The sequence below is a fragment of the Strix aluco genome, chromosome 3 (genome assembly GCF_031877795.1).
Source record: "Strix aluco isolate bStrAlu1 chromosome 3, bStrAlu1.hap1, whole genome shotgun sequence".
NCBI classification, from domain to species: domain Eukaryota; kingdom Metazoa; phylum Chordata; class Aves; order Strigiformes; family Strigidae; genus Strix; species Strix aluco.
In genome coordinates, this window is record NC_133933.1 from 98,118,853 (window position 1) to 98,137,535 (window position 18,683).

The 18,683-nt window shown below is 39.1% G+C and overlaps 1 protein-coding gene across 1 annotated transcript in view; it reads right to left on the bottom strand.

Moving 5' to 3' along the window:
* Positions 1-18,683, bottom strand: part of CD109 (CD109 molecule) — an 82,364-nt gene that overhangs the window by 14,222 nt on the left and 49,459 nt on the right. The window contains exons 24-29 of the mRNA XM_074819743.1: positions 14,859-14,940; positions 13,063-13,291; positions 12,365-12,530; positions 11,032-11,222; positions 6,819-6,974; positions 6,669-6,734 (exon numbers count right to left, since the gene is read on the bottom strand). Coding sequence (XP_074675844.1) covers positions 6,669-6,734; positions 6,819-6,974; positions 11,032-11,222; positions 12,365-12,530; positions 13,063-13,291; positions 14,859-14,940 — 890 coding nt within the window. The remainder of the gene's footprint in view (positions 1-6,668; positions 6,735-6,818; positions 6,975-11,031; positions 11,223-12,364; positions 12,531-13,062; positions 13,292-14,858; positions 14,941-18,683) is intronic.

Sequence of the window (18,683 nt, forward strand, 5' to 3'; positions counted from 1 at the left end):
GAGCAAATACATAATGTATATACAGAATTTTGTCTTCAGTCTTCATGCCACAGCATTCATACACTCGAAACAGATGAGGAATAGCATGTTACTCCAAGCTCAGAACAACAGAGTTTTCTTGCAGCTAAGTAGTTTCATCATCTGGTTCATCTGTGCAAAGACAAAGCTACAGTCTTCAGTCTGCCTCAAGGACAGAGCTCTCGTTCTTTCTTCACAACAACAGCCAAGCTCTGCTAAGTGAGCCAAGTAAGGAAGTATGACAGGATGTCCAGTGCAGGACAGTAACATTAACAGAAAATAAGCTCATCTGTTAGGCACAGTTTGAAGAGTTTCCAATTCTTCTAGTGTAGACGTGTATAAGATGCTTGAAACAGTGATAGAAGAGTGGTAAAACCAGAAGCCCTTAAAAAAGGTCTGAATAATTAGGAGGTAGACTGATTTTCTCAATGTCCTATAAAATTACCAATACCAACAGCCAAAGGAGAAATGCTGAAGCTGGAATTGAGCAACCAGTGAGTACTCTCATGTTATCAGCCATGAGAGAAAATTATGCAGTAAAAAAACAGGCTGTCCTGCCTACAGAATTGAACTTGAGGAGGTAAAGAAACACCTGAATCATTACCTGCAGTGTTTCTTTAAAACTGCCTTAGTATCAGACTGGAGGATGACAAGTGTGACAGCAATTTTTTAAAGAGTACTGGGGTCTAGAAAACTGTGATTATCAAGTAAACTCTGTATCTGTACCAGAAAACATGGTCAAAACTATAATAAAGAGTCAAATTAACGGACAAATGAGTCAATATAACATGTTGGAGAATAGCCTGTTGCTATGAACCCACCAGCTACCTGGTAAAAAAACATGGACAACGGAGCTCTGTCTAATATAAGCTACCTGGTTGTTAAATTGGCATGTAGCTGGTTAGGGAGATTACTAGCCAAAGGTACCAGAACAGAAGAATGTGCCAAGGGATAAAGGGCTGTTAAGACAGGAAGATAAGGTGGGAATGAATGTTCATACATGGAAGGAGTGGAGTCCTAAAGTAATCTGTGCTGGGTGACCACCATTAAACATACCCATACACAGTGTAGAAAACAGAGTGAATCCTGATGTGATAAAGTTTGCTGATTATACTAATTTCTTTGAGGTAGCAAAGACTAGGTAGCAAAGAGTTTCAGAAGGAAAGAATTTTTATGTACGTAATAATGGGGTTTGAACTGATTGCTACCAGTTTATCATTTAACAAGTGGTAAAATAGATGAAAATTCAGCCATAAACAAGTAAATAGGAAGAAGGACACTGTAAAGGTCTACAGAATAATGACTTGCATGGGAAAGATGAATAGGGAACAATTTTTCATGCAATTAAAGATTAAATTGTGGAATTTCTTCCCACAAGATGCTGCAGATACTAAACGTTCAAGAGCAAAATAGACAAGTTAATGGAATCAAAATTTTCTAAGTCCACAGAAACTATCTCTAGCTGAAGATCTTGAATAATACATGGTAAGATGTGGAAGATAGTCAGGTAATTACATGTATTTATCTTCTAATAACCTAGTAACCTCTGGCTGTTGTGGGAAACAGAACACTGGACTAGACTGAGGTTTGCTCTGACCCAGCACAGTCCCTCTTATGCCTTCTCTCCACACAGAACAACTAGGGGGGCAGATTCAAGAGGAGAAAGGGGTAGTGCTTCTTCATGCAATACACCATTAGCTGCAGAACAACTTGCTGCAAGAAACTGTGGTTGTTAAAAGATTAGAAATATTTTAGAAGTTACATTTTTATGGAAGAAAAAAAATTTATCAAGACAGTATCTACCAAGTCAGAGAGAGCACAAAGAGATGACCTGTGGATTAGGAATGCCCTGTGTTGCAAATTGGTGAAGGGCAAGAGGGTATACCAGCAACATACCACTTTGTGCTTGCCCTATTCTAGTAGCCTTCATTGGTCATCCTCTCTCTACTGGCCATTATGGGATACAGGATAATGAATGATATCAGTTGCCCCAGCACATCTGCTCTAGCATACTCGTGTACTTATACCAAATAAAAGACACCAAAAATTAAATTTAACTTGAGGAAACATTCTAAGGTGCTTCAGACTGATTAAAACCCAATGCAATGTTGACGGTCCCAATGCAGCATCCCTTTGTTGTGGCACAAAGGGGGTATCACCTCTGACAGAGGACAAGAGAATGGGTTGCTGACTCAGCACTTCAGTGCGATGAATCAGAAGCTCAACTTTCAAAGCCCCAGAATGACAGAATCAAATACAAGAAACTAAGAAAATATTTATTATCAAAGAATAGTTGACATTATTTGGCAAAATAGCCATTTTCACCAACAACAGGACAGGAAGTTTACATAGTTTTCACATACAAACTAATAATCATTATATGTTCCCTTAGTCATCAAGATAAAACACATGGCAGGGCAGGGGGGAATCATCTTCTTCGATTTTGGTAAAAAAATAATCAGAAAGTGGCTCAAATAACCCCCTTTGCATGACCCAAACATGCACTTTGGAAAAGGGAATGAAGAGTGCTTCTGGAAAATCACAGTCCCTTTACAACAGTTTCTGGCAGCAAATGGAAAACTGCCAGTTCAAATTGAAAGTTATGACAGGGGGTTGTCCAGGTTATAGGTTAGGAAGTCAGTTATAGTCTAGCAAGTCTGTGCAAACACGGGACTCTCTAATCTCTGATTTTTGCTTTTGCTGCTACGTCTCTCACTGCTTGATATGAAAGTTATGCTCTTTCTTTCAATCTACACACATGATTCCTATTTCCCTGCACTACACTGCTGAATTTAGTATGCTGTATGAGTCCACAGCCAATACTGTACAGGCACTCAGGACAACCATGGTGCAGCTGTGAAGATTTATTCTGTACAACTGCTCTGCAGGAGAAGGCAGTACCAAGGATAAAGCCAATCTAGAAAGCGTGCCAGTTAAAGGCATGCAGAAAGTTTGGTAAAGACAAGCTGGAGGTGACTCAATGATCTGTCATCACAGAAACAAAGCTGTTTTAACTTTTGCCAGAAAAAGCTAATGAATGGGAATTTACTGCCAAAGCAGGATGTCTGAAACCACATACCAAACAGGTCAATCAGCTAGTATTTTCATGGAATAAGTTATCACTGTTACGGTCTGACTTTCCTTTCCTGATTTCTCATGAAAATGAAGGAAAAATCTTTTTCACAACACAGTTTAATTAAAGCCTCCTTCTTCATACACTCTTACTTTGGGGACAGAAGGCTATTATACAGAAACTAGTATTAAATCAACAAAACAAGCAACTGCATTTCTTCTTAACCCTTTTAAGAAGCAGCAGGCAAAGCTACAGGCAGAACTGGTCCAGTCTCGTCATACTGCAACCAGTTCTGCTGAGAAGCCCAAGAAGAGAAAACTAATCTTCTGCATGAGAGAGATGCTTGTAACAGTATCTGACCCAATCAACTGCACTACATTTCAAAAACATGACTTCTTTATATTGCCCTAACCAATGCCTCCTTCCCTATCCTTCTTGCTTTGCAATTAGCAGCACAAATGTGCTTGATTGAGGGCATGAATTCAATGAAGTCATCTCCAATATTTTTCTATCCTTTTTTGACTACTTAGTATCCATTCAAACTGTAACAGAAAAATGTGTGTGCATTTCATGGTGTACCTTTTTCAGTACCATCACATGGAATAACACTCAGTCTCTTGCCTAAGTCTAGTGAAAATACACTGAGTAGAAAAAATAGTCAGTGCTTTTCAGTAACAAGTAATAGGTGATTATCAGCTTTTTTCTCACTCCCTCTCTATACATGACCGGAACATCAAGGAGATCTTGTTCATCTATCTACTTTGCCCATACCCATTCTCCTTGAGCCTGCCCCACCCTCCCCTTGTTGCTAGTCCTGGATTTCAGTGGCATTCTCCTTCCTTCCAGAAAGCATGGGCAACGCCAAATTTTTGAGGCATTTGCCAAGCCCAGTTCATAGTGGTTCCAGACAGCAGCGAGGTGTTTCTTCCAGCACTTTCAGCAGGCCACCTAGGGAAGATCGCTTCTTCAACTCCTTTCTCTAGACAGTGCCTTTCATATACCCTAACCCTACAATCACCTTCTCTTTCCTCTTGCAGAGGTCAGTGTCTTAGGTATGTGCCCACATAATGAAGGAACAAACTAGGAGACTTGTTGACAGCAGAACCACAAAGCTACAAGTAAATGCCTGCTTTCGAACTATACTATCCAAAATAAATACATTTTATGAGATCCTGCAGGGTCAAGAGTGAATGCACTGCCAACTCGCACACACAGACAGTGAGATTTCACAAAAAAATAAGGGTTTTTTTTTTAAGAATCCATTCTGTTGGGAAAGCAGTCTTTTCCATTAATGGACCAAATCTTGTGTTTTGTGATATTTAAATGAATTACTGTTTTGACATGCTACATTCGGCCAGAAAGTCAAATCCCAGAACAGTGAATCTCACCACTGTACTTTGGCAGGCCTAAGACAATGAAACCCAGCTGAAAAAATGTGATCACGATGTCATATGCTATCTGATTTATTAAATGCGACCCAGATCTAGCTTGTGTCTGGGAAAAAGAAATCTCATTCAAATGGCATTAGTGCTCTTTCTTTTAGAATACCAGACCTGCCAAAGGAAGCAGTAGGAAAGAACTGGTCCCAGCAAAGAAAAGGTTTTGGAGAAGTTACTCCAGTGTGTTAAGTACAATATTTTGAATCAAGTCACAGCATCTCTGACTCAAAGCTGCAGGAAAAAAAAGCAACAGCACAGTGACCTAAATGAAGAAGATAATCTGGTGTTGGTTCCTGAACACCAGTTATTTGGGAGCACATTTGCATGTTCATACAACAAACCAGGAACTTAAACCATGGTGCTATACAGCCCCAAGGAGCCCTCTAACCACAGAGTCAACTACTGGCTATTCTGGGTAGAAGACTTCTGCTCTGTCTTCACAGACATGCTGATTTGGATGTGAAACTTTTCTGCTGGCAAGAACTTAATTGGAACCAATGTGCTTCCACAAAAGGCATTCATTTCAACAAGAGACAATTTGCTGAAAAGTTTTTGATCAGCTCACTTGAGAAATTAGTTGACTAATATCAGGGAGTATTTCTCAACAATGATTAAGGTTAAGTAGTCTTAACTGTTCTGGAGCCCCACTTTGTTACATTCCACATAAACACACACGCTGAAACCACAGATGTGTGAACACAGTCCTGCTGAGATGTTCATTTCTATCTTGGCCTGCAGGTCTGAATCTAAGTTATGCTCTGAAACTTTTGAACTTTGCTGTAAACTTCATTTGCACTTCTGGGAATTAATAAGCATGGGACATGATTTATGACACTGTGGGTCTTGCAGAATGGTGCTGAATGGATGAGGTGTATCTCTAGCTGCTGTTCACTGCTGATAGGCAGCTGTGAAGGTTTCTTTGTAAAGGTCTTTTATCCAAAAGTGTATTTACCAATGATCACCATGCTTTTTTGTTTCCCAGATGCATAAGAACACTGAAGTGAAGGTCAGGTTGGAAAGATCTTGAGATCGAATCTGATCTGGCACAAAATTTCAAGACGATTAAAGGCAGTCTGTGTTCGGTTTTTCCAAGTACAACTAGAAGGACTCTAGTAGAAACTCTGTCTGGTTTTGTGATACACTCAGCAATTACGAGTTTATCTATATACTTCCAGTAAAATGAGTCTGCCATACTCAGAGACTAATATTTCTGTATTATCTGTATCTTTTCAAAGGTATTCTCTTTCACCTGTGTGGTTCTAAGCCACTCTCACGGACAGAACAGCAGGGAATAAAGAACCATTAGTGGCCGTATCAAATCAGATCCAATACTGTCTTTTTCTCATATGGTATTTCTCATAGGACTAGGGAAAATCTTGGAAGTGAAATTTCTTTGTAATATAATCTCTGTTATGGAGGAAGAGCAAGCAGCTGAAAAGGCTATTTACAGTTTGCTAGTTCTAAATAGAGTACGCGCCGATCCCAGCTTAATTTGTTTAAATATAGTAAAGATGTTCGAATTTATACTACCAAAACACAGTCTTCCACAGGACAGGCAGAGAGGGGATCACTATACCTCCTTCCACTCTTTGCCATGCCCCTACTTTTGGCTGAAGTTAAGCATCTATTACTGCTGGCAGTTTGTAGGATCCTTTGACTCTGTCTTTCATGCTCTTTCAGAACAGCGCAAAAATTGCTGGAGAACCTGGCCATTCTAAATCTTGTTCTGTACTGATCTGTGCCTTCCCAATGAGGCAATTCTGCCTAGTCCACATGCCTTTTTTAATCTGACCTTTGTGCCTGCCAATGTATCACTGCAGTTTTTTGACTTGCAAGTGGACACTGCATTTCTGCAGGAGGACGGGGCTGTGTTGATATGGCTCTGGCCCATGGAAGTGCCCCAAAATGTTAATCACCCAGTAGTACTTAAAAGGCCGGGCCATCAGACAATAAATGACCACGTGAATATGTCCATTCACACAGTATTTGGTTCACAGCATTCTTCAATCAGTAAAGTGCGTTGGTACTCATTTAAGACATTTCAGAAGATTGTTCTTATTAACATGTCTTAGAAAGCTTCCCAAATATACCTTCCTTATAGAAAGCAGATCTTTAGCAAGAATAACTGCGTTGTGTACCTGAAAGACAGCAAATCCTGTTCCCTCCGCTGCCACTGTAATGGTCATTGGTTGTGCAGGGGCAATCTGGAAGAAAGATGAGTAAAAGAGTATTTTCAAAGTACTTTCAGTCAGCAGACTTTATGAAGTATTCCTTGCTTTCTACAGTACCTCCTTGGTCTGAAGCAGAAAACGGTTTTGAGTATCAATTGAAAATGTTTCTGGCGTTTTCAGAGAAGGTGCTGTCACTGTTACATCCATTTCTGTTTTGCTGGTAGTAGTGAGAGCTGCAAATAGACTCAAGGCTTGCAGAGCCACCACCGTGTCCTGTTGAGAGAAACAAATCCTTCTGTATTAAACAGAAGAAGCCTGCGCACTGAACTACCTGTGTATAGGCCGTGCCTTGGGGAGCTCACAGTCCCTGCATTGTCCCATTTGTTGATTATGCTGGAGCCTTCATGCAGCCACTTCCACATCTCCATTGGGATTCCACTGGCATGAAGGATCCCAGCACAGAAGAGGGATGGCAGCACAGGACAAGAAGTTAGGTACTGTGACATGCAACGGAGAATGAGGTGGGAGCCAGCTAAGGAAGTTTTCTCTTGTGGAAGACCTGACACACTGGTAGACACAACAGCCAGAACCACACAGCACGTCGACAGTGAAGAGAAAGCCGATGAGGAAAGTAATGATACTGCTACTTTCCAGATTTAGTGACTATGTATTAAATATCCAGTACTGCACAGGAGTTTTTCAGGGTACCTTGATCACCAAGGCAAAAGATATAGATCTGAAAAACTATTAACATTTATTAAAAAAAAAAAAAAACACAAAACCACTGAAATTAGTTTTTATCAGACCCCCGGCAAGAATTTCAAAGGGGTTCAGCTCAGTTTTTATATTCTGTGCAATTGTACAATTGTTTAACCACTGCAGAATATGCTTATACACACATTATCATATATATATATAAAATTCTCTTTTGTTTATCTTTGTGTATGACTGTAGGCTTAGCTCTCATGGTTTTGAACTCAAGAGGCAGTTTTTGAACATTTGTTCCAGCAGAGTTTAGTGAATGAGAATTTTAACATCCACTATTTTCTGAGGAAAAAAAACAGTAAACAATCATATGTCTCTAATGCTTTTCAGGGATTTCTGCTGTTCACGTAGTTCATTTTGCACCTATTTTTAAACAGTGACAGTGAAGGAGTTTGCCTTGCAGGCTCGGTATACAGAGGTGTTTTATTCATTCATAGGTCATTTCCAGTAACAAAATTCTAACATAACAGAAGCTCATTAACTACAACATGGTGACTGTGCCATACCTTAAGGTACAAGTACGTGCTGCCTATTCACTCTAAATGGTTAGAAACCACTCTCCTTCCCATGCTACATCCTTGTCTGAGATGATCTGCTTCACTGATCCAGAAAGATCAGCTGATTAGCAACAGTGCCAAAGTTGCTGGTATGCTGAACCACTACGGCTGGGATCCCAACATCATTGCTTAACATGGTGTGACAGAATAGATGCAACTAATGGACTACAGGAAGATTTAACAGTGTGGAGTAAGGGGCAGACTTTTTCAGTAGGAGGCCAGTATTTACCCTGAAAGAACATCCTCCATTACTCCTTTGCAGAAGACAGTGACAAAGCATCTGAATGACACTGCGCTTACTCAGACTACTCATATGTCAGTTTCTGATGAAGATCTATGGCTTGGAAGCCCAAAACTTCTTTCACAATGAACTGAATGAAACTACAGTGAGCTATCACAGAATGATCTAGGTTGGAAGGGACCTTGAAGATCATCTAGTCCAACCGTTAACCTAGCACTGACAGATCCCAACTACACCATATCCCTAAGTGCTATGTCAACCCGTCTCACATCTATATCACATCTATATACCTGATCTATCTTATAGACCTAAGGAGCTATAAGATTTTGTTGGAGAATATGACTTTCACAGAATCACAGAATCATCTAGGTTGGAAAAGACCTTGAAGATCATCTAGTCCAACCATTGACCTAACACTGACAGATCCCAACTACACCATATCCCTAAGCGCTATGTCAACCCTACTCTTAAACAGCTCCAGGGATGGGGACTCCACAACCTCCCTGGGCAGCCTATTCCAACGTCTAGCAACGATTTGTGTAAAGAAATGCTTCCTAATATCTAGTCTAAACCTTCCCTGGCGCAACTTGAGGCCATTACCTCTTGTCCTATTGTTCATTACTTGGTTAAAGAGACTCATCCCCAGTTCTCTGCAACCTCCTTTCAGGTAGTTGTAGAGGGCGATGAGGTCTCCCCTCAGCCTCCTCTTCTCCAGACTAAACAACCCCAGTTCCCTCAGCCGCTCCTCGTACGACATGTGCTCCAGACCCTTCACCAGGTTCGTTGCCCTTCTCTGGACACGCTCGAGTAATTCAATGTCCTTTTTGGAGTGAGGGGCCCAAAACTGAACACAGTAATCGAGATGTGGCCTCATCAGACTTTAATCATCTGAAAGCAGAAATATGTCCACCCTTACCCAAGGTGTGGAAACCAAGGAATACCTTCAAGTGTCTTTTCCAAGTCCTTACAATTAGATTTCTTATATTTACATTTCTCACCCTAAATTCAGAGAGAGTTCAGGACATCTAGAAATGCTATCTGCCATTGCTGAAGGTGACTTCAGAGCTCTTCCACATCCTAGGCTCAAATGACCCTCAGAAACACAGGTAAAAAACAAGAGGGCAAAGAATCACCTACAAGGAAGATAAATGTTCCCCTTGGCATGCTCTAAAGCAGAAGGCATACCCAAGGCTTTTCACCAGAAAATGTTCACAGCTGAAACATGAGGTACAGGGCTCAGTATGACAATGCTGCATCCAGTACACAACCTGAACAGTTAGGGAATATGGTCTCAAGCCAGACTCATAGGCCTCTCTTGCCCAGCAACACAGTCTTTGCAGAATTTGCTACTCTTTCCTACCATTTAAATATACATTCATATATATGCTATTTTTTGTATGAATTGCATTCCTGTTATCTATGAAATATACACATTTTATGCCCAAACATTAAAAGCATTATAAAGCAAAATATACTGATTACAAATTCATAGTAAGCTATACCATATATCTAAACTGCAGTGAGTTATCATACCCTAACTTACAAACATCACACATGCAACTGATTACTTTCCTCCCAATTGTTTAACAATATATTAAGTTTCTAATGTAATAAACTCATGGAAGGAAACAGTCCAAACATTTTTTTTAAAGCAACCTTAGAAGTTAACAAAAAGTATGGGGTCATTTCCACAAATTAAAAAAGGCAACTAGAGAGACATTGGGGTAATTTTGAAATCCAAACAGTTTAGACTATAGAAGAACAAAAGGATTAAATTAATTTCTTAACTTCACCGTCAGGAGTAAATTGTACACTGCTGGATTTACAAACTTCCAAGTAAAAATGGTTTCTGGAAAATAGAGCAAAGCTTTTTCAACTCACTTAGTGCTTCAATCAGCCTCTTCAAATAATAAGCAAGAATTAACACATTAGGAAAATACTAGAACCTCGGGGGAACCAGACTGGTTCTTAAATTGCATTTTATTTAGTATAACTAATTTCTCTCAGATTAATACCAACAAACATTTGAAAATCATGGATAGCCTGTACAGCCTGGTACCAAGCAGTATGATGAAATGTGACATTTTACTGTGACCAGCATTTGTAGTTAATTTAAAAGCTAGTTTAAACTAATGCAATCCAAAGTACTATATAAATTTTCTGGATGCCAGAACAGCTTACAAGATGTGGTTTCAATAACATGGAAACCTCCTGGAGATAATGAAGTTCTTCCAAATTTCATGGCCCATCAAAAATTTACGCAATAATGAGGACAAAGTACATTATTAAGTTAAGACCAACTGCCAACAGAGACACTAGGTTAGGCTGTTTCCCTAAACCTACTCCCCTTTCTTATCTTAGTTAATAGCCTTTCAGGAGTTTGAGGACCCACATATGGAAAGAATAGAAAGAGGTTTGATATTTATCATACATGCTTGGAAAATCTGATTAATTGTTTTTCCATGGGCATCACTTCTTCTTAATTTAAGATCTTTTGTTATTAATATTTTATATAATCAAGGTGACCCTCTAATTCTGTTTTTTATTATACTTGCCAAAACACTAAAACTGGTAGTCCAGGTTTAAGATGACAATATTGCAAAGAAAGCAAGCTTGCATGTAACCAAGGCTGTTACAGCAAAACAAAATTCAGTAAATATTATGTAAAAAAACAAATGGTCTTTTTTTTCTTTTTCTTTTTTTTTTTTTTTTAATAAACGGTGCTCATTTAGAAAGTATAACAAAGCCCCTTGAGACAAGATGTTACCTGAGTAGATGAAAATCCCCCAAGGTGATTTCTTTGCTGACTTAACCATTTCATAATAGGGATCCCCTCTGTGAATCTGTCTTGATGAAAGTGTGAGAGCAGAGCATATGCTGCAAGTTCAATATCGATTGACCGTGGCTGCCATGAATCAGAAATTTCAGAAGCAGGGGTTATCCAGAAACGAAATTCTCCTGAAAAACGAACCAATAACAACCTCAGATCCACAGACTGAAGTCTTCGGACTTCTGGGAAAGACTTAAGGGAAACCTCTTAATTAATGCTTACATATGGGATCTAGCAAGGTTCTTTAAAATTGTGTTAAAGTTTAGGCACATGTTCTGTAAAGAACTGACTTAAGCACTTCCTCATCAGTGGCTGAATCTAGATACAAAAAATGCTGGAGTCCAAATAGTCACTCCCACTAATTTCAGTGAACTTGACATTGATCCTTTTGTTGTCACCCCGAAGCGCTCACATAAAGGAGCCCTTGTGATAAGGCCATATCGTTGCTGGGGTCCTCCTTTCTCTTCAGGACTAGAAAAAGCACCTCAGGCAGCATGGCTGCTCACTAGGCTGATTCTTGAGTAAAAGACTTCCAAAAAAGTGACTTCCTCCCTTCCCAAAAGTGACTGTCCAAAAGGCCTAACTCAGTAAACACAGAGGGACACCCAAGAGGCTCCGTTTCTAGGCTACAACATGAATTCCTTCAGATTTTTCAAGAGGACATTTACTATTTTGAAACAAAAACTTAAATTTCTTATACTCCATATGGTCGGTTCTTCCCCCAAAACAGGGAACAACTCGAGTCATGCTGAACTCGAAAGAGGTTAAACATAATGAGATGAGTCCCTACAGAAAATGCAACAGACCTCTGTATTGTCTTACAGAAAGTCCAGTCCTTCAACTCTTCATTCCGATACTGATTTTAACTAATTGCCCCCCACACACAACCTCTTGATGTATGCAAACCATTCTGGAATAGCTAACCTCATCCATCTCTCATTAACCAGGCTGATCTTAAAAGTGCACATAACAACATGGGAAAACTGACAAGTAATGTTCTTCAACGGCACTGTGGTACTTGCATCAAGAACACAGTAACTGAGACTGAAAGGCCTAGTTTTGTTGTGAATCGTCATTCATTTATGCACACTTCTCATTAAGGCTGTCTTGGAAGTTCTTAGCTTATTCTCTATATCATACTCAAACCAGATTTGAATTCAGAAGAAGGATTCTCTTCTCCAATCCTATATGCAGCTGTAGATATATGATAGGTATTTTTAAATTTGACAAAAATCCATCTATACAACTGTATCAGATAGTTGTGCAATACCTTGGTGTTCTGCTCTCTGGTTCAGTATATTCAGTGCTTCTTTTGCTTTTGTACTTTTTGCCCAGGACAATGCATATGTCACAAGTGCCAAAGTGTAATTATCCGAAATGCCTTCTTCTAATTTATCTTCTAAAAAGTTTGTAGCACTCTTGATGACATAAGCATGCTAGAAAAGAAGATCATATTGAAGAATGTAGAGTGAATTAAATATATATTGAAATATTATAATTTAAAAGAAAAATTTGCACAGAAACATTACTATCACCAAACAACCACCAAGAAATACTGAAAATCTCTTTCAGAGTCACAGGCACAAACCTCAAAGGCAAGTTTTTTGATCTGGCACTGTCTTTTATGAACGTGAGTAATCTCAGTGAAATCAATTGGAATGACTTAACATCTCTAAGGATAGTTCTCCCCATAAATTCCTTTACAAGTTCTTGGACTAAAGCCATAACCATATTCTTTTCTTGATAAAAGCAACTGCCTTTAGATTTTGCAAAGGCACATAAAATTGAAGAGCCTAATAGCACAACTTTGTATTGTCTCGGGTAGATAAGGGAAGTTTAAAAAAATCAGGTTAAATTTTGTCTCTGTTCAGATGTCCCTCTGTTTCCTTAAACTACCAAGTGTTTGCCGGTACTATGACAATTTATGAAGTGTTCCAGAATATTAATTCTGTTTAGGAATTCCAATACCTGTTTATCTGGGAACCCTAGAAGGGATGACATGATGTAAGCTGTGAGAGTGACTGGATTATTGGTGCCTCCTTGAAGATCACTGTGTAACACTTTCCCAGGCTCATGAAATTCTCCATTTAATTTCTGATGTCGGACAATCCATTTAGCTGTATCCATGAGTACATCTTGGTCAATATCTATGAATGGACGAGCTTGAAGGAAACATCTTAATACAAAAGCTGATAACCTTGGGGTTAATCAAATATGACAAAATTAGCAATGTATTACCACTTCTTCTGTTTAAGATGATGTAAGAAGACTGTGATGCATAAGGTGTTCTACACACACCTCCCAAGCACAGAGGAAAATACATGCTTCACCCAGACAAGCAAGCAGACTAAACTTAATCCACCAAAAAATGAAGCTATGTCCTTGTTCCTGAAGATCACCTCTTTTGCAGCTGTTATGTTTCAAAAATAAATACAGAGTATAGACTTCAAGTCTGCCAGTACATGTATATCTTTATTCAAACATTGCTCTCCCGCCTTCTGCTGCTAAAGTGGCAAAAACCATAGTTTACAAAGTAATGCAGTTATGAGTGTGATGTTAATTACCACAATTATCCCTGTAATGATGTCATTGAAACAACCTTTGTTGTTTTATTATTAATAATCCCAAGTTCTGCTTTGACTCCCTTCTTTGTTAAATGTGTATTCATGTAACCAGTCACTGCACTATTTAAGTACCAGAGTTGCCAGTACGGATAAATTATCTTCATTTTCCAATCCATCAATACTGAGTCTAAGACAAATCACAGAATCATTCAGGTTGGAAAAGACCCTTGGGATCATCGAGTCCAACCATCAGCCCTACTCTACAAAGTTCTCCCCTACACCATATCCCCCAACATCTCATCCAAACGACCCTTAAACTCATCCAGGGATGGTGACTCCACCACCTCCCTGGGCAGCCTATTCCACTGTCTGACCACTCTTTCTGTGAAAAATTTTTTCCTAATGTCCAGTCTAAACCTCCCCTGTTGCAGTTTACATCCTGTTTGTGTCAATGAAAGATACTCACTGACTCCAGGAGTGACTCAATCAGTGGCACAGTAACTGGGATGGTTCTATTTAAAGATTTAAAAATTATTCAGCAACATGTACTGAAATAAATATATGTAAGTATATTTAAACTAACTTAACATGTGTTAGCTGAACGAAGTGTTGGAACATGTCTCTCTTATCTATCTAGCTTCCACTACTGGGCTCACTATGCTTCTCGGAGTGAAATTCAGCACTGAAAAGGCTTTTTCAGCTGTATTTACAGTCTCAAAAAAAAAGGAGGTGTGAGAGAGGTAAATAGGACAAATTTTTACCACGAGTAACTCTGTTCACCTCCTAGGAAATGCCTCAGTCTGTCTTCAGCCTCCAGTATGGAGAGAACTGAAAATCTGTTTGAAGCAATGATGATCACATAGCCCTAGATCGTTTCAGTCAACTGCAAGAATAAGTCATTTAATTATTATTCTTCATTCCTTTGAGGAAAGCAACAGAAAAACTTTCAGACCAAGCTATTCCCCTGGCTAAAATACTTCAGCATTCAGCTTTTGCAAAATTAAAAAGCCTTGCCCTAATAATGGCTTTGACAGCATGTTATCCAGCAGAATGACCTTAGAGTTGGCCTAAACACCTAATGAAAACCAGGCAGAAGGCTAATATAGCTGGAAATTTTTACCAGCTTCACAAAAATTTTTAGTTGCAGGGAAAATATCTAAAATACTCAAATTCCACAGTGAATCTGGTAGAACTACTTACCATGTGCTCCCAGAGGGATCTTCATTTCCAAAGGCACTAAAAGAGCCATCATCCCTCTGGAAAAGCAGCTCTCTCTGGTAGCCTGAAGTGGAAAAGCAGAGACAGGTAATGAACACTTTCCTCTCATGCAGGTTCCAGCACAAACTCTGCTGATGTGAAGCAAGGCACTTTCTAAGGCTGAGAAGAACAGAACTTGAGCTTATATTTCATAAAACATCTCCTAAATATGTAGGAACACACAAAACCGTGCAGAAGATGAGAAAGTGGGCAGCAGTAACACAAAGAATCCATCTACAAAAGCAGAACCAGAAACTGCTCCAGCTCATCTGCTACGCAAACATGACAGTGCAGTGCAGAGAGACATGCTCTCACATAACTCGGTGGCTCCAGGAGCACAGCAATAAGCCCAGAGCAGAGTAGCAGCTATAGTTCAGTGCTTTGTTGCTTTGGGGAGCTGCAGCTGTGCACCTACAGAAACACTCCTTCCAGCAGAAGGAAGGACAAGCAAAAATGAAGTATTTTCCAACTGGAAGGGCAAGGGTACAGCAAAGCTACAAATGCTGCTGAAAAACTGACCCTTTCAGCAGCTTGCTTTTGCCAAATCAAAGGACTAGCTATCAGAAAAAGCGTGCTGAAAGAGGCTGTTCTGGAACAAGTGAAAAATTTCAAAAGACCCAAAGATCCTGAAATCCTGAGAAGGATCCATTTAAAATGCATCTGAAGATTTTTTTCAGTATCCAGAACAAGTGCAGCTTTCTCCTGACTGCTGAACATCTATAATAAAAGGGCCCCAAGGGCTCACTAGCTGCTCACAACCAACAGCAGCATCCTTAGTCAACAGCTGACTTTAGTGCAGAACCGATGCTCGTTAATGTTAGAAATGAAGAGCTTCCTATGATATGCTTGATATGCTACTCACTGTAGGTTCTGATATCTAAAGCCTTCCTTCCCTTACATTTTGCTTGCCATTTGTGTATCCAGAACAATAATAACATTTATAGCATTTCACAAGACATATTTTCTTCTTTCCCCCCACCTTGTCTTTTTCCTTGGCTTTACTATTTTGGCTATTAAAATTAAGAAAGTAGATTCATTAGTTCTAACACCAGACAGATACAGACACAATACTGAATCATCTAGGCAGAAGGAAAACCCTCGGGCAACGATCATTAAATCCTACATGATTGAATTTACAAATATATCCCATGAGGTTCATCCTACTACAACCATTCCCCTGCAAAATGTTCCTTGCTTTCCCTGATAAAGGATTAATCATCTGCTTACATACTATCCTGAATATAGACACACAGTGAGTGAACCACAGCCTTAACTACTGAGGAACAAACAGCCTGGTCCCTCAATCTAAGTTACAGTATAAGACGAAATACTAGTCAGGGTCTCTCTAGAATACAAGAGATACAGATATAAAGATGTGAATCTGAACAGCCACAGTATACCAGTGCACCTTCCCATATAAACACTTATCCCAGTAGCATCAGGTTTAGTTTTTCTCTCTTTTGAGTTTGAAATTACAATTTCCACTTAAATATACAGTTTTCATAATGTATTTAGCATGACAGTGGTTAATTACATTATTAAAACTGGTAAATCTTTCCCATACAGAAAAAATCTGTCATCTCGGTTAACGATCTTGAGGAGTCAAGCACTCTTGAGCAGGAGGAAAAAAGAAGGAATGAGTGGCATTTCTCACCAAGGAAAGCAAAAGTCACTGACAAAGTTTAAGCCTCAAAATGATGTGCTATGAGAAACACAAATATATATATATACACAAATAGATTGCTTCCTCTTCAAAAGTATCTACTGCAAGGCCTGAAAACTGAGGTCTTCTGCTTCTTTGCAGAATAGGCAATATACAGCAATAAGTATTATAATCACCACCCCGCCAGTAGTTTAAAAGTGCTAAACTAAGACCAGCAGCCTGCTTAACAAAGACTGCTGAGCAGCCCTTACACAGGGATAAATTTAACCCAGAATTTGTTAAGATTGGGAGGGATCAGAAGGATTAGCAGAACCAGAGGGAGGACAGAGCGATCACTCAGCTATTTCCTACAGTCTGCTTGCTTTCTTCTCAATGTCAACCCCATTGCAGTCACGCAAAATTCTCCAAACACGAGCATATCTAACATGGGGAAGCCTGCAGAAATGCTGGAACAGGAGACCTGGGGGCTGTGATCCACCACGTCCATTCCAATGGACACTCAATCAGACACGAAAAATGATACTTCAAATGCCAACACATACAAGTGGAAAGGCAAGGAGAGAAGGATCCTATTATGAAGATGTACACTAGTACTCCTAGAGGACTGGCTGGAACCCAAGAGATGTAGGAGGCTCACTGAGCAAGGCTGAAAGAGGAGTGTATCAGGATGGAAAGGACTTCAGAAGTACGTGAAAGACTAAAGGGTCTCACATTTCAAACAGCTTGGAAATACTGCTCAAACTTGTTGCTTGCTTTGGGTCTAGCACCAAAGTTTTCCGACCAACCAGGATTTTTTTTATTTCTGAAGAAGTGATTTCAAGATGGGATCTGTCATTCCAAAAACTGAAGGAATTTTTTTTAAAGGCGACTTTTCTTTTGCTTTGCCTTTGTTCTAGGTAAATAAAAACTGCTAAAGGAAAGATCATATAGCAGTCTCTGCTAGCTATATGATCCCTTCTTCTCACAAGCATTTAGCCTTAAATTAATTACATTATGAGGGAATTAGATTATGAGGTCAATCTTTCAAATATTTAGTGAATTCTGACATGTGAAATAAGTCTATTTTAATCTTCATGATAATCCCTTCAAAAACTAAGTTTATAAAAGTTACATCTCAAACTAAATTTCAACTTTAAGGTTACATTTAAAAAAAAATCAGCACAACAACTGATTTTTTTGTTAACCGATTAATTGTTAAAATAAAGCAAAAAACAAGACTATTTTTTAGATTGTGGTTCTTTTCTATCTTAAGGTTACAAGTATTTCAGCATACTTACTGTTTTGGCTACTAGAAAACATGTATCTAAACTCAAAGCCCCAGGAACAAGTAACACAATGCTTTGTATAAAAGCAACATTTAATCCTATAATTTTCACTTGCTTTAATAATTTTAATAAATCTGTTACTGGAAAACTTCAGAAAATTATGGTACCAAAATTCAGTCTTCAAAGAGTGATAGATTGCTTCAAACTTCAGAGTAGCTTTTTACATAACACATATCTTCCTCCCAACCTTACTTTTCAACTAAGCCATGTAGTAGGAAGGGTTTAAAAAAAACATTTAACTGCTTTTGACAGAAAATTGGGATCTTGATGAAAGGAAAATTCATTTTGAGCTGTGTCTTTTCCAAAAGAAATGTCAACAATTTAAAAAAAAAAAATCAAACACCAAAAAAAAAGAATCAAAGACTTACAGAGAGTAAACAAAATTTGAAAATGTCATCATGGTGCCTTAGTACAGTTGTAGCTCACATGAGGATGGTCTCATTCCTCTCTGTGAACCAGGCTCTCAGCACGCAGACTGACATGTGGTGAGCGTGGTACGTCGCAGTTAGACACTGTCTGATCCAAAAGGCACAGAGAAGCATAGTGCAACTATGTTCTCCACACTTTGTGATGCCCTGGAGTATTTCCCGATTAAAATATACAACAATTTCCAACTAAAATTTTCCAGCTTTTGATTTCCAGCACAGAGTTCACTTGTGATCAAGCCTAAAACTTGTGTGGGTGAAAGCCAGCCACCAGAGCAAATGGCACACCTGGAGCTCTACAAGGACATGGCAGGATGTGGATGGTGTCATTGAAGACACATACCCATGTGGGATG